Genomic DNA, 15,108 nt, shown 5'->3' with positions numbered 1-15,108 from the left:
AACACTGCCACAGAGCTGCCATGTTACAGCTGTTGCTGCCTGCGGTTAACCTGAAAATTTGCGAGCCTTTATTGTTAACTAAGCCCAAGATAAACAGATTACTAAAGATGACCAACAATGATGCAGCAGTGGAAGCGCCCAGTTCCAGTCGTGCCAGCTCCAATAAACAGCAACCAAAACTGGAAATCACCGAGAGAGTACGCGTCCTGTGCCTGCACGGATACCGCCAAGACGGCGATGCTTTCAAAAACAAACTCGGATCATTCCGAAAATTTACATCGAAATATGCCGAATTTGTGTTCATCTCTGCGCCACACATTGCAGCACCGCTAGAGTCTGCTGCCGAGCCGGTACCCCAGCAACGCAGTTGGTGGGCCAACAAAGACGATGGCACGTTCAAGGGCACCAACAAGGGAGGACCGGCTTTTGGCTTCCAAGAGAGTCTGCGGCTCGTGGAGGAGGCCTGGAAGACACAAGGGCCATTCCAAGGACTTCTCGGCTTCTCCCAGGGTGCCTGCTTCGTGGGCTTGATCTGCGGTCTGGCCAAAAAAAAGTGTAAGCAGATCGGATGCTGGGATGATTTCAATGGTTAATGTCCATTTTCTACCCCTTTAAGTGACGTCCATTCGGCCTGAGTTTGCAGTGCTTTCCTCGGGCTTTGTTTCCGGCAGTCTGGTACATATGAGCGCCTACGAAGAGCCCATCAGCATTCCCACCCTCCATATCTATGGCCTCACCGATGAAATCATACCCAAAGACATGAGCGCATCGCTGGCCTCACACTTTAAGAATGTCGAGGTCTTGGAGCACAGCGGCGGCCACTATTTCCCGGCCACGGCGCAGCAGAAGCAAACGTACATCAACTTCTTTCAAGATCGACTGCAGGAGTACCTGGAGCACCTGGAGCTGCAGCAGAGCAGCAGTGTCTCCTTCGTTGAGAGCGACGACGATGGCGATGCCAATGATGCTGAGGTGGCCGCTGCAACGGCGGCCGCTGGCTCCGATCTGGACGATAGTGATTAGCGGAATTTTCGTTTCTTTCTTTCGTTTTTTTTTTTAATAATAATTAAATCTTATTATTACAAAAATAATAATTTGATTATAAATTATAATAAAAATATTTAGTTAGGATCCCAATAATTTACTGTTGAAATATTCACCGTTTTCACTGCTTTTGGATCGAAGGATTGAGGATTGCATTTTTTTTTTTTTTTTGTATGACTTTCGTGTATTTTTTTTAGTTTTTCTTCAACAAATTCGTATAAATTTCATAAAAAAAAGAAACAAATAAACTGCGGATAAAGACTAAAGCCGAAATATTTTAAATCCCAAATCCAAAGTACAATAATTTTGTATTCAAATCAAATTTGTTTCTCGCTAAGAAACGAACAAAAAATGCATATTTAGCTATTGTTGCTGCAGGTTGCAGGCTGTTTTGTGTTGTTGTTATTAATGCGGTTTTTAGTTTAGTTATTTGTTCAGGCAGAGAAAGAGAGAGAGGGGGGAAGGAGAGAGAGTAAAAATCGTAGTACAATTCGAAACATTTTGCATTGCATCGAGCGTTGACTCTTCGGTTGTTTTTTGTTTTGTTTTTGTATATTTTTGTATGGGACAAGCGAGAGCAACAGCGTAGATCTGCTAGTAAATCCCCCAATTTATTTTGTCGTATGGCGTCAACTAAGTTTTATCCCTCGCAAGCAACGGATAGCAGATGGGGGGAACGGGTTTAGCTGCTCTCAATGTCTGCCTGTTACTGCTGCTGCCGCTGCCGCTGCTGCTGCTGCTACTCATGATGGATGTTTAATTATGGTTTTGGATTCTAATTTATGCAACTGCCTCCTGTCCGTTTGAGGCCTCTTGGTTTTTCATCACTTCGGGTAAGTCGGGCGGTGCTGAGTATGGCGTCATATCCAGTGTCTCAAAGTCGCCCATATCATTTCTAGAGCAAAGAAAAAATAAATACATTAATCCAACCCATTCGCATTGACTCGCATTGACTCGCATTCGTCTCAAATGAGGGGAGGGACACGTGCACACACGACAGCTGATAACCTGGCTTATCAGCGACTCTCGGGCAAGCTCGCGTTATTAAAACCCATACCTGAATGTCAAGCCCAGCTGCGCCGGCGACTGTGCCTTCGCCGTGGAGACTGTCACACCGTAGTCCTGCAACGTGCTGTCATCCTCCATGATGTCGTTGTCCTGATTGTATAACCGCTGATCGACGACTTGTACTTTCAGAATGCCTAGAATACCAATCAAATTACTTAATAATCAATCTATGTTTTCATCTACAACCAAATCGACTGCTCTATAAATAGGAACAAACAAGCAGAAAACACCGACGCAACGCACACGCTCTTTCGCTCACCTTCAATCATACGCTTCAGCTCGGCAACGGTTGTGTTCTCCTTGGCATCCGTGAAAATCGTCGTCTTCTGCCTTCTGATCATCAGGAATACATCCTGCAAGGGGAGGAGGGTGGTGGATTAACAAAAAGGTTCTTTCGGTCAAAGTTCAGTGAATCAACCAGCGGCGGCAGCGACGACGACGACGGCGGCAGCGCAAGGCACGGCACTTTTGTATGTCACGATTATTCACTAGGCACGTCCGCGTGTGCGTGAGCGTATGTGTGTTTGTGTGTGTGTGTGTGCGTGCATATATGTATTTGATGAGCCGAAAGTCGTCGTCGTCGTCCTGCAGCTGCTGGAGGGCCGGGGCCGGCTTTGTGGGCACGCTCACCATGTTTCCAAGTTTGTTTTGTTAGTTGCCTTTTGTTTACTACTGCGAGCGCTCAAAGGTTACTACCACTACGTTGTTGTTGTTGCTGCTGCTGTTTTTGGCGCTGGCCGATGCTGCTGGTGGCGTGGGCGGCGCTTCCTTTGGCGGTCGTAGGTGTTCGATCGGCTGGATTTTATCTATTATGCTTACACCACCAGTTGTCGGAGCGCTGCTGCTGCAATCTCTTGATCCTGGCCGTGGAAGTGTTTGTCCAGAGTTTCCAAATTGTACGCCGTGCAACAGCTTTCCGCTCTAACCCCGCACTTGTAAGTTTTCGTAGTTTTTACGATTTTTTCAGGCCCGTTCCTCCTTGCTGCTGCTTTCTCAACCAATCATTTGGCGGTGCTGCCAACGTGTTTCAAGTGTGAGCTCACACCCTGGTCAAACAATCAAACAGCGAGTGTACATTTCGTGGTATGCCGATAAATAATTAATACTCACTTTAGTTTTCGTCGCAAAACCGCTTGTACCGCTTGTTCCAGCAACTTTGTATTATTAATCTGTCCCTGTTTTGTTGAATAAATCTAATTTCGTATTGCTGTAGCCCTGGTTTACAGCAAGAAATTTACTAAAAAATACCAAATCAACTGTCAGTGTCACTTTTTTCTAATTTTGTTGCCACGAAATATGGTTTTGCTCGACAACTCGAACGTAAATAAATGAAATATACTTGAAAACCTTACGAAATAACTAACAAAACACTTGCTTACAGTTCATACTCCGCCTGGAGAAGATTGCGAATGCGGCCAAGAAAGACTCGTCTTTTACGGTAACGTTCAAACGCTGTAAGTATCACACACTTGCGAAGATTCCACTCCGCACACCTGCATATGAATCGCTAATTTGCCTCATCACTTCCAGACGATGGCAACAACAAGCCTGTGCCCAGAGCTGGAAGACCACCGTTACCCAAACCAGATGTCTACACGTGCCTGGTGCGAGCCCAGTGCAAGTCTCAAAAGGCAAGTACGCCGCAGGCGTACAGTAATCGGCGTTTATTGACAGAAATTTTGTTTTTTTCGACAGATTTCGACAGTTGTGCGGCAGGAGGATGTGCCCACCATGATGGGCATGTACTCGCAGTTCATGAAGAGCAAAATGGATGGCCTGAAGCGTGTGAAGAAGGTGAAAAGCAAGGCCAAAGCGACCAAGGGATAGTGGGGGGTTTAGTTAAAGAATTTAGTTGCCTTTTAAATGCATTTTCTTTCGTAATTTTTGTGCGTTTTTGTTAACTATAATTCAATGGGACAATAGACATCCTTTTGGACGCACAAATCTCGCAACCACTTGGGCAATTTGTTTTCCCGTAGCCCGTATATGTGCTTTGGTCGAATCAGCTGTACGAAGGCATAGAGATCTTCGTGGATGGGCTGATTATCCCCCAGCAGCGATTCGTCAATGTACACGATATCGATGCCTTCGCCGAGGACACGATGGAAGGGTGCACTGCCTTTGGGTATAAAATCTAGAAAACCAGACAATTCATCCACAATCAGTGCTCTGGTGTGTCCATCTGTAATGGGAGTCTGCAATGAGTACTTGTGTGGCCATCATTTACAGGATAAACTCACTCTCTATGCAGTAGATGTTTATGTTTATCCCATCTCTGTTTTTTCCTGCTGGGAACAGCGTCAAAGTGATCTTTGTTTGGTCGTAGTGCACTTCTGTCGGGGTGTTGGGAACTATGACTTGTTGAGTACTGTATTTGTAGATCTCTTTGACATCGGTCTGTGATCGCAGCCGAAACATATTCTCACCGGACCCAATGATGTACGCGCACCATTTTGTGGGCACTTCGTGCTCTTCGAAGGCGGCGGACGTCAACAGAAGGACTCCATTGTGCTGAAATACTCAGTGTGAATAATTATGGGTACATATTGGAGCTACCTACGTACCTCTTCAAAAGGTCCATACTTTTTCCGCGCATTTAGAATCAGCGGCTGTCCAAGATCATTCAAAAACATTTTTTATATCCATACAACGCACAACAACAATCCAGAAATACCGGTATCGATAACACATGCGATGTGATGATATTTCTTCGACTTTGATTTTTGTTTTCATATTACAAGCTAGTTGTGTCTCTCAGCACTAAAAATATAATTTTATCAGAGACATTTGATAATTTTCTACAAGATATGCTAGTTTAAGTGCTCACTTTAAGTGGATTGTTTATAATAAATGGGTTAATTTAAAATGGTCAACAACACAACTTGCTTACATGGCAACTACATCTACGACTATCGAAAGAGGGACTTGTGGGCCATCGATAACTGTTATCGAATTTGAATTATAGAATTCCTTTAAAATAAAACATCTTTTTGATTTGTGTTTAGTAGCATTTATCTTTATAAGTATACGGGTATTTTAACTCCTCTTTATACTGTTTTTCTCTATTATCTATCACAATGAATATTTTTGTGTACGAGTGTTTAAATGTTTGTGTGTGAGCATAAAGCAAATTTGATTGTTACCCAAAATATTTAACGTTGTGTGTCTTTGAATCAAGTTAAATACTTTGGGTAACATTCAAATAGATCTATGCTAGCAATAAACTCGTTTGTTTACAAACAACTTTATATGCACATAATGTAGTGTATAATTTTGTTCAACTTTTTCAGTTTTGCTGCTGGAACAAAGGCAGTCTCTTGTGCAATATGTCCGAAGGATGTTCGGCTGCACACCTCGATATTGCGATTGTAACCATTACTCGACATTTGGCCATTAATGAGCAAGTGTGTGTGTGAGAGTGTGTGCGTAAATGTGGACAGGGACGAGGGAAAAGGGATGCTTACATGGGGAGAGAATAGATGAAAACATAAAGGAAGGCCTCTACTACTCCTTCATTCGCCTGAATACATGCGAACATGCGAATTGCTTGGCTCGTCGGCCATGAGATCTGTGCTGGACTGTGAGTGGCGGCGTGTGCCCGGCCATGACCAAGCATCGCGTACGCTGTCAATGAGGCGCTGCGAGAAGGTCTTGTACTCCATATCCACCGACTGTGTGTCCCCGAAATTGAAGTCGGCCACTTCCACGGTAAAACTGTGCCAAGAAATTAATATACGATTTAGTATTGCTTTCTGTGGAACTCTCTCTGGTTGAACTCTTACCGATTCCGCCTCTGTATGTAGTACGCAACGCCAAAGACCACGAGAATAACGGCCATCAAACTGCAAATGACAGGAACAACCACAACGGAAAGCTGAGACTGTTTCTGGGCTGGAAATATCACAAGTTCAGGCCGTCATAAAACTGAAGTAATAAATTATCTTTGTACACATACCCTCGTACATGTTGATGGTTATCTGATTGACTGTCTGCGAGACCTCATTGCGGATGAAAAAGAGTATGGTTTTGCTTTCGGAGAAGTAACGCTTGTAGCTAAACGCACACTTGTCATACACATCATTGAAGTTGCATGTCTCATTGCCTGTGGCATTGTAGGGTGCTGCAAGAGGACAAAGTTATTGCTTATTGCGAGAAGTAGGGCAGCCGCTTACCATTGTAAACCTTCTCGCAGACACTGAATGGCGGCGAACCCTTGCAGCTGACATCCAAGCTCAGCACCTCCCAGTGCTGCAGCCAGTTCTTGCCGGTGGTGGCAAAGCTTACAACCGGATCCTTGGACACAACGCGATGCTGGAAGTAGCCATAGATCTTTTTCGGATCCTGCGCAATGATTTGTCTGTCCACGCAGTTGTAGGGCGGCTCCACGCCTGGCAACACACTAAGATGGGAGATCCTCCGCACGCCCAAAGGATTCACCAGGGCCACAGATGTGTTCGCAGAGAAACCATTCTTCTTCTGCTGCTGCTTCAGGGCGCTGGTTAAGTTGAGTCCAAGTATGGCGGCATTGGCGTGCATGGCCTGGATGAGGTCGCGCTTGGAGCGCGTTGCTGGCTTGGGCGTTGTGCTGGTGGTCGTTGTGGCTGGGGTTGTTGTGCTAGAAGTTGTGGAGGTCGTTGTGGCAGGTGTTGTGCTCGTGGTTGTCGTTGTACTGGTGGTCGATGTTGTTGTGGTAGTCGTCGTCGTGGTAGTAGTGGTGGTCGTGGAGGGCGTGGGCTCGGGCGGCCAGTCCAGCGATGCAACGACCAGCACCTCAATGTCATAATATTGCTCAGCCTGTTGATATGTGGCCTGATAGTCCAGGGCACTTGACATGCCTAGATATGTGCAATTTTGAAACCAGTACGTCTGAATGTGATAGCCATTCTGCCGCAGAAACTCTATATCCGCTGGCCACAGCGCTATGCTGTGATTCACTGCCCCTTGGGTGGACACAAAGTCATGCGGCCGCGACGCATTAGCCTGTATAAGCTCCAGCCGGCCGCCCAGCGTGTCATCCAGCTTAATAAACGTTTTATTTTCAGCCACCAATATCCAAAATAGATAGGATTTCTCCACCTTCACTTCCACAGCACGCTCGCCCGGTCGCATGTGCTCTTTGGTGTACTCCAGTGTCCAGTTGCTTGTGGATTTGGTTGTTTCAATCTCCTGCAATAAAAGTAAACAGTAGTTAGTTGCGTTTAAAATGCAAATTAATCAACAATAGGGGGGAAAAGCCGGGGCAGCACGGCCCGCTTATCGCAAAGCGTACCAGGCACGATCGGAAAAACTGTCGCTTAAATTACCATTAAATGCAATGACGCCATTAAATCAATTGACGCCAAGTCAAGCTCTAAAATTAGACCCGGGAAATTTCAGTGACTATTGACACAGCAGAAGCGACTTTCGCACAGCGGATCGTTTGATTCTTTTGGGCAGGTGAAATGCCTGCCTGGAACGTACTTTCTTTTGTGGGTTTATTCAGGCATAAATGGGCGTACCGACCCACAGAAACAAACACACGAGCGGCCGAATCGGTTAAAACGAGACGCATATGCATTTTGCAATTCAAAATGAATCATTAGTCATGCAAACATGCCGAGAATTCTTTTGTTCTTCCCGGTGGATTGCTGTCGTTACCTTGCGATGACCCGCATTGTCCTTCCAAATGAACTTGTAGGTGCCCTCGGGTGCGGGTTTGTCACCGTCGAACAGCGTGGCAGTCACATTCACCGTGGATCCAATGAGCGCCTGGTCGGGTGCATTTATTAGAACCTCGAAACTTGTCACTGCAATTGGAAAAGCATTAGTTTTGGGCCTGAAAGTGGGCCTATTGAGTCCATGCCCCATACCTGTTTGCACAAAAGCGTAGAAAATCAACGTCACCGTCAGTGTGTGGACTGTGCGAGACATTTTCGCAATGTACCGTGTCGATAGGCTTAATGTGGAAAGTCACTTGTGCTGCCGTTGCTCCCTTGCCACCACCCCTGCGCCCATTCGATTATCGTAACAAACAAAAACTATCAAAAACAAACACAAAGAGGGGAGGGTGTACGTTTTTGCACGGAGTTTACACCCACTTTTATAGCTTATAATACACGCTGAACACGTTTAATTGCTTTGGATTTCGATGGAGAGCTGCTTTCCACTATCTGTTCAGCATTTGCAATAGCAGTTCTATTGCGTTTTCAATATGTTCTTACAAAATTCTGCAGGCTGCAGTGTGAAATAGAGATGGGCATGTATCGCAATTTTTCGACACGAGTAAACACGGCACGATATGAACATTTCCAACAGGCACAGTTATAAATTTGCCAAACATGAACCATGTGAACAAACGGAACTTTGATTTTCTGTTTTTTGAGCAAATTAATTGTTCGTAGTGTTTTTCGAGCCGATTTTGCTCACACAAATAAAATTTTTCAAAACGAACACGACTTGGCTTTCGTGGCACGAAGAAAGCACGGCCCAGTCCCACCTCTAGTGTGAATTGAATGGCAAATAGCAGTCTGGCGACTCTCCACACGCAGGGTTGCTACTTTGGAAAGGAATTTTTACCAAGATGGCAGCACTGATTTGATGAATTGAAAATAACGATCGGATTTATGTTTTAGTTATGTTTAAAATACTAATTTTCGTTTTATTCGTTAGTTGTAAATATAATCATATATGCCTGCGTACATACGTGTAGGTGTGTGTGTGTGTGTATGTTAATATTTGAAGTAAACTTAATAGTACAAATGAAATACAACGAGATGAAAAAGCAATAATTACTTTGGGATAAGCAGACCGCACAGAATACTCAATAAATTGCTTAGACGAGCAGGCGACGGACGATACGTCCGCCCGCTTACTTCTTCTTGCTTTTGCCCAACGTGAGCGTGTGGTGGGCCGTGGCCAGCTGCTGCTTGCGCCGCTGAAAATCAAGATAGTCCTCCTCTAGGGCCTTACGCGACTCCTCCAGCTTTCGCTTCTCCTCGGCATGATCGCGCTTCAACTTCTCGAACTTGGCATGTAAGTCCTTCTCGCTCTCCTTCAGCTCCGCCTCCTTCTCCTTGACCCGCTGCACAAACATCTGGCGCACCTCCTCTTCTTTGGACTGCAGCTCGGCCAGATGGTTCGAGCGCTTGGCCTCGAATGTCTGCTGGAACGATATCGGCTTGTTCTCGCTGTCCACATCGCTGAAGCCCATCTGCTCCAGACGCTTCTGCCTGTACAGCTCGTAGTGCCGCGTGTGGGTCTTCTCCCGCATATCCTCCATGTTCGTGCGAATGAGCATCTCCCGCAGCTTGACAAAATCGCAATGGGTCTCGTTCTCCACCTGCACCGTGCCCCAGGGATACTGGCGGGCACGTATCAACTTGTTGCCAACCTTTATGAACTCTGTGCTGCCCACGACGGCAAATGGAATGTGCGAGTTCATGCTGGTGTTGGTCTCTGCCACCGTCTCGTCATCGGTGGGAAACTGGTAGATGTGCACCCCATTGGTGTTCAGCTCCTGGATGATCTTCGCCTTGAAGCGCTGCAGTTCCACCTTCGAAATGGTGTCGGCCTTGGCAATCACCGGTATAATGTTCACCTTGCTGTCGAGCTTCTTCATGCACACCAAATCCAGCGACTTGAGGCCATGCCCCGTGGGACAGATGAAGTACAGGCATATATGGATGCGACTGTCGTGGCATGTGACCAGCGAACGTTTGATTTTCAGCTCCTCCTGCAGATAGTTCTCGAACTGGGCGTCAATGTAGTCGACCACCGCCTTGAACGAATCATCCTTGTTGATCTGATCGCCATAGCCCACGGTGTCGCAAATGGTCAGCTTGAGGCGCACATTGCTCTCCTGCAGCTCGTACGTGTGCGCCTTCAACTTGACGCTGGGCAGGGTGTGGGGGCTTGGCGTCGACTCAAAGCTCGTGTTGAAAAGCGTGTCCATCAGTGTGGATTTGCCCAGACCAGTCTCGCCTGCATTGATGAAATGGAAAGGGAAAAGGGGGTAGAATGTGTATCAAAATCGTGCCATAAGTGAGCCTACACTGCCTGGGCACTACACTGTCGGGTATGCATTGGTGTCAGGGTGAAATCTGTAGAAAGCAGCATTGAAAATCGATTGACGGTAGGGCCCTCTGCATGTTAATCATTTGTAGGCGTCCGTCTGCGCCAATTCCAATTCATTATGTACCCATGTACGAGTATGTATGCATGTACGTGAGTCACTTCATACAATATTTGGGATCCCTCTTTCTGTCCAATGCACTCCCAGCTCCACTTCAAACATGCACACACACAAACACCCATACTTGCATACATACATACGTGCGTGTGTACACAAGTCCGTCTTGACTTCGTTGATTCACTGTGCCGCCGCAGCATACACACACATACACTGTGCACTGCATTCGTATATACACACCTATACACATGACGTTGAAAACGAATCCGTTTTGAACGCTCTTGTTGACCAATTGATCAGGCAGGCTATCGAATCCCACATGGCCCGACTGCTTCAGAGTGCGAAGGTGCATCTCCTTTTTATTGACGAAATCCACTTCAGCAGACATTTTGCAATAACTTCAACACAGAAAAGACCGAAAGACCAAATATATCGTGCAAAAGGCGTCGGCAGCAAGTACAAAATCAAAATGATAGAGATGCCGGCTCACGGGCAATAGAGATGCAAGCGAACCAGTGCTGCCAACTTATTATCAGAACAATAACTATTTCTAACTTGAATTTTCAGAAAAAGTAAAAAAAAGTGATATGATATTCTGCAGGATAGATCTGGGACTAATTTCAGATTCGCATTCGTGTGACTTTTTCAAAAAATAATGTTAAATATGCCGTTTTTTCATACTTTTTAATCAATAGGTGACATCATTATCATTAGCTGGAAAAACGCAAAATCATATCTAACAAATCAAGAGTTCCTGCTTCTCGCAAATCACAAATTGTTCCGTTCAGAAAAAGCCAGATCTAACAGCACTGAAGCGAACTGCTAAAGAGTTGGCAGCGCCGTCTGCTGATGTGTCTTCTGTCAAACGGGGCACGCAAAGCGAAAGTTCACAGTCCGCAGGTTAAAATTTGTACAACTGAATAAGGCCCGAAGATAACATGTCGAAGGACGCTAATCCAAAGGAGGCGCTCATAAAAGCAGCCTACGCCGATGTGCACAAGTTTGGCAACAATCGCGAGTTCGACAAGGCCGTCAAAGCAGTGAATCGCAGTGAGTTTTCTTGCCGTCTGTTTTCAACGTGTTCGCTCCAATTGTCCCATTTCTTTCTCTCCCTCAAGTCCTGGGTGTGGCACCGGATGACTCCACGGCGCTCCACTGCAAGGTGGTCTGCCTGCTGCAGCTCTCGAAGTTCGAGGAGGCGTACAAGTTCATTGAGAAGAATCGCCTGTCGTCGCTGGTGTTCGAGAAGTCCTACTGCGAGTACCGCCTAAACAAGCAGGCGCAGGCTCTGAAGACCATTGACGATGCGGCTGGCGCTCAGCCTCTGCCGCCTAACCTCAAGGAGCTGCGCACGCAGATTCTGTATCGTCTGGAGCGCTACGATGAGTGCCTGGACTCCTACAAGGACATCATCAAGAACACCAGCGATGAGTACGAGGACGAGCGCCGCACTAATCTCAGTGCCGTGGCAGCCAACTTGGCCTTGGACAAGAACAAGGACATACCCGAAGTGCCGGAGGACACGTACGAGCAGTACTTCAACAGCGCCTGCATCCAGTCCAATCGCCAGAAGTTTACGGATGCCGAACGCAAGCTGCGCACCAGCGAGAAGCTGTGCCGCGAGTTCCTCGAGGAGGAAGGCGCCTCGGAGGAGGAGATCCTCGAGGAGGTGGACGTTATACGCGTCCAGCTGGCCTACTGCCTGCAGCTGCAGGGCAAGATCAAGGAGGCGAGCACCATCTACGCAGAGTGTCTGCGCCACAAGCCCAAGGACGCGGCCCTGGTGGCGGTGGCCAGCAACAATTCAGTTGTGATCAACAAGGATCAGAATGTGTTCGATTCGAAGAAGAAAATACGCGCCGCCATGGCCGACGCATGCGAGCCGAAGCTCACGTCACGCCAGAAGCAGGTTATTGCCCTGAACAACTGCCTGCTGGCGCTGTACACTAATGCCACCGATCAGGTGCATCAGCTCAGCCAGAAGCTGGCCCAAACCTATCCGCATGTGGAGTTCGAAGCGCTGCTGATACGCTGCAGCCAGCTGGGCAAGGACAAGAAGCACAAGGAGGCCATCGAGCAGCTGCAGAAGTTTGCCGCCGCCCATCAATCGCATCAGTTTGTCAGCAACTTTGCTATCATTCAGCTGCAGCTTCTGCAGGGCAGTCGGCGGGATGCCATCGAGACGCTGCTGTCGCTCGGCGAGGCCAAGTACAAGCCTGGCATTGTCTCGGCCTTGGTCTCCCTCTATCTGGGCACGGAAAACAAGCCCGCCGCCTCGGCCCTGCTCAAGTCCGCTGTGGACTGGTATAAGAAGAACAATGTCAGCAGCGGGGATCTGTCGGACATGTGGCGTCAGGCAGCCGAGTTCCATTTGCGTGGCGGTGCTTCCGAGACGGCGGCCAGCTCGCTGGAGGAGCTGCTGAAGCTCAATCCCAATGACATGAAGGTGCTGGCCCAGTTGGTCATTGCCTACGCGCAGTTCAATCCCAAGCGGGCGCTCGAGATCAGTCGGAAGTTGCCAACGCTGGAAACATTGACCACGGCATCCGAAATCGATGCCTTGGAGGCTGCCAATTGGGTAATGTCCGCCAAGGCGGCCAAGAAGTCGGCCAATTCCAAGATCGAACCATCGCCCACCACTCCCGGGGACAAGAAGAAGAGCCACAATCGGAAGCGCAAGGGCAAGCTGCCGAAGAACTACAATGCCGAGGTGGCACCAGACTCAGAGAGATGGCTGCCAAAGTATGAGCGTACTGGCTTCCGGAAGAAGCGTGGCGGTGCCCGTGGCAAGGATATTATCAAGGGCTCCCAGGGCATGGCCTCTGGAGCAGCCGATCAATAGTGAGTGCCGAGCTTGCGGAGAGTTTCCAACGATTGTTTTTTAATCTTTATATCATATTCTTTCAGTGACATGTCGAACCGCGTGAATATAACTAAGAATTCGCCCGTGACACCCGTGTTTCAGGAGACTACACCCGGGCCAAGGCAACAGCATCGCAAGGGCGGACACAAGAAGAAGAAGGGCGGCCGCTTCTAAAGCCTACAAAATGCATTTTAATTCAAACAATTATTAAACAAAACTGTTCAACATAATCCCAAGGCTGATGGTTGATTATTCATCATTGTCGTCGTCTGCCTTGCTAGACTTTCCACCCACCGGAGCTGGCGGTGGCTCATCCTTGCGCGTGTCGTACGAATGGTAGTGCAGTGTGCCTATCCAGTCCAGCATGTTGCGCTGCTCGGCTTCTGTTTTGTAAATTTGACTGAAGATCTGACGCTCAACGAAGTCCTGTACCTGCGTCTCCTGCGCCTCCCACGTCAGCGGGTTGTGTATGCCATCCTTGCCATAGCGTTCGTTGTAGCGCTCGTAGTGGACAGTGTCCAGGACCAGGCCGAGGCCTGGAGCCATGGGCAGATCCAGACGCTCCTCGGTCAGTGCCCTCTCCAGCGTGATGGCCGTCGTGTTGCCCCGCACAATGGCAATGGCCAGGCCAACCATTTTTCTGATTTGATGCAACATGAAGCTCTGGCCTTTGACCTTTAGCGTGACAAACTCCACGCCATGTGGACTTTGAAAGGGCTCGCTGCTTGTGAAGGACATAATGAAGCGCTTGGCCGAGGGATCCAAAAAGTTTCTATGGTAAAAATATAAGTAAATATTTCGTTTGGATAATGGAAAAAGATTTACGCTTTGGCCTAACTTTTTGCTGGTGAAATTGTGAAAGTTTTTCGTGCCTTCGTAGAGCTTCAGCGTCTCCTTAACCTTTTCGAGCAGCTCTGTGCCGATACGAAACGTTTCCTGTTCGCTTTCCGCCTCGCAAGGGGCAAAGGCCACGGTGGGCAATGTGTACGTATAGGTTCGAGCATTGCACTGGTCCTTGGCATTGAAGCCCTTGGTGACACGTTCCACGCCAAACAAACGAATCTGCTCGGGCAGATCGGCATTGAAGGCCTCCAAGTCCAGCTCCTCGGCTGAAAAAAAAACCAAATTAGTATTTGGATAGAAGGTTGAATGTCGTTCCTTCACTTACGCAGCTTGACAGAGCATATCTGACGGGCAGCCGACACACCTTTGTCGGTGCGGGCGGCACGCTGAAAGCAGGCAATCTGCGCCTGATCGTAGCTGTCCTCAGTTATCCATTTGTGCTTCAGCATGGCCTTGAACAGCTCCTCCTCGATGGTCTGCATGCCGGGATTGCGCTGCATACCATAGTAGTTGGCGCCGCAATAGCTTAAGAGAATGGCGCTCTTCTTGCGCTTGATCCGATCGGCGGGATCGAAGGGGGCGCGTTTGGTGCCGTTTGCCGCCTCTTCATCGTCTTGCGTCTTCCAGTCCACCCACTTTTTGCGCTTTAAATTCCTTTTGATGCGGTTCGTATCCTTCACAGCCTCATCCTCGACAGCTTTGGCAGCCTTTTTGGCCGCATTATCCAGCTCCAGCTTGTCCAGTGCCTCTGACATGGCGGCAGCAAACGATTTGTAGCGATGGCAATATTTGCTTTCGTTCAGCAACAGTGTTTTCAGGCGAACTGCAAGTGGATGAGGCTTTGATTAAGGTCTTGCTTTGTTCAGTATTTTATAGTAATTAACCTGCCTTCGTGTAGCTGCTCAGTATATGCTTAAATAACATTAAATTAAGCTAACTCTGCAGTGACCACAAAAAAAAAAACAACCGCACGTGTGTGGTTCTTCTTCTTAGTTTTGTGAGAACAGCTGATGTAAGCAAAATTGCTTTTATTATTTATAATATTAAGCTAAGGTGCACATATTAAATAGTTATATACAAATTGTTTTCCCGCACAATTATCGCTTAAATCATATTTTAATTT

The 15,108-nt window shown here is 47.5% G+C and overlaps 8 protein-coding genes across 9 annotated transcripts; 3 read left to right on the top strand and 5 right to left on the bottom strand.

The window, feature by feature from the left end:
- The first annotated feature begins 23 nt into the window (after positions 1–23).
- LOC117585326 (esterase GA18864) lies at positions 24–1,092 on the top strand. Its single transcript, XM_034274765.1, has 2 exons — positions 24–555; positions 617–1,092. Exons 1-2 carry the CDS (start codon positions 108–110, stop codon positions 1,021–1,023), a joined length of 855 nt encoding a protein of 284 aa, XP_034130656.1. The 5' UTR covers positions 24–107; the 3' UTR covers positions 1,024–1,092.
- A 241-nt stretch (positions 1,093–1,333) lies between these two features.
- LOC117585329 (elongin-B) lies at positions 1,334–3,164 on the bottom strand. The gene is made up of 4 exons (XM_034274769.1): positions 2,743–3,164; positions 2,372–2,465; positions 2,102–2,246; positions 1,334–1,939 (listed from the first exon to the last, which is right to left on the bottom strand). The coding sequence occupies exons 1-4, from the start codon at positions 2,743–2,745 to the stop codon at positions 1,825–1,827; spliced, it is 357 nt and encodes a 118-aa protein (XP_034130660.1). The 5' UTR covers positions 2,746–3,164; the 3' UTR covers positions 1,334–1,824.
- A 120-nt stretch (positions 3,165–3,284) lies between these two features.
- Positions 3,285–3,993, top strand: LOC117585331 (signal recognition particle 14 kDa protein). The gene is made up of 4 exons (XM_034274770.1): positions 3,285–3,432; positions 3,494–3,566; positions 3,643–3,743; positions 3,808–3,993. The coding sequence occupies exons 1-4, from the start codon at positions 3,409–3,411 to the stop codon at positions 3,937–3,939; spliced, it is 330 nt and encodes a 109-aa protein (XP_034130661.1). The 5' UTR covers positions 3,285–3,408; the 3' UTR covers positions 3,940–3,993.
- On the bottom strand, positions 3,965–5,017 carry LOC117585328. The gene is made up of 4 exons (XM_034274768.1): positions 4,940–5,017; positions 4,677–4,872; positions 4,353–4,623; positions 3,965–4,294 (listed from the first exon to the last, which is right to left on the bottom strand). The coding sequence occupies exons 2-4, from the start codon at positions 4,743–4,745 to the stop codon at positions 4,014–4,016; spliced, it is 621 nt and encodes a 206-aa protein (XP_034130659.1). The 5' UTR covers positions 4,746–4,872; positions 4,940–5,017; the 3' UTR covers positions 3,965–4,013.
- Positions 5,018–5,146: 129 nt separating this feature from the next.
- Positions 5,147–8,349, bottom strand: LOC117585322. The gene is made up of 6 exons (XM_034274758.1): positions 7,962–8,349; positions 7,750–7,898; positions 6,285–7,278; positions 6,068–6,232; positions 5,895–6,003; positions 5,147–5,826 (listed from the first exon to the last, which is right to left on the bottom strand). The coding sequence occupies exons 1-6, from the start codon at positions 8,020–8,022 to the stop codon at positions 5,625–5,627; spliced, it is 1,680 nt and encodes a 559-aa protein (XP_034130649.1). The 5' UTR covers positions 8,023–8,349; the 3' UTR covers positions 5,147–5,624.
- A 398-nt stretch (positions 8,350–8,747) lies between these two features.
- Positions 8,748–10,751, bottom strand: LOC117585435 (septin-2). The gene is made up of 2 exons (XM_034274910.1): positions 10,520–10,751; positions 8,748–10,071 (listed from the first exon to the last, which is right to left on the bottom strand). Exons 1-2 carry the CDS (start codon positions 10,665–10,667, stop codon positions 8,960–8,962), a joined length of 1,260 nt encoding a protein of 419 aa, XP_034130801.1. The 5' UTR covers positions 10,668–10,751; the 3' UTR covers positions 8,748–8,959.
- A 378-nt stretch (positions 10,752–11,129) lies between these two features.
- Positions 11,130–13,372, top strand: LOC117585089 (signal recognition particle subunit SRP72). The gene is made up of 3 exons (XM_034274357.1): positions 11,130–11,329; positions 11,398–13,120; positions 13,187–13,372. Exons 1-3 carry the CDS (start codon positions 11,218–11,220, stop codon positions 13,314–13,316), a joined length of 1,965 nt encoding a protein of 654 aa, XP_034130248.1. The 5' UTR covers positions 11,130–11,217; the 3' UTR covers positions 13,317–13,372.
- LOC117585090 (tRNA pseudouridine synthase A) lies at positions 13,311–15,018 on the bottom strand. Of its 2 annotated transcripts, none has more exons than XM_034274359.1 (4): positions 14,874–15,018; positions 14,311–14,808; positions 13,981–14,251; positions 13,311–13,914 (listed from the first exon to the last, which is right to left on the bottom strand). In XM_034274359.1, exons 2-4 carry the CDS (start codon positions 14,738–14,740, stop codon positions 13,392–13,394), a joined length of 1,224 nt encoding a protein of 407 aa, XP_034130250.1. In that variant the 5' UTR covers positions 14,741–14,808; positions 14,874–15,018; the 3' UTR covers positions 13,311–13,391. The 2 variants fall into 2 exon arrangements, with proteins under 2 accessions (XP_034130250.1, XP_034130249.1); XM_034274358.1 differs by having other exon boundaries at positions 14,870–15,004.
- Positions 15,019–15,108: the final 90 nt, after the last annotated feature.

Source organism: Drosophila guanche, unplaced genomic scaffold (assembly GCF_900245975.1).
Source record: "Drosophila guanche unplaced genomic scaffold, DGUA_6, whole genome shotgun sequence".
Taxonomy (NCBI): Eukaryota; Metazoa; Arthropoda; class Insecta; order Diptera; family Drosophilidae; genus Drosophila; species Drosophila guanche.
The sequence above is the reverse complement of the archived record's forward strand: the minus strand, read 5'-3'. Positions and strand labels throughout refer to the sequence as shown.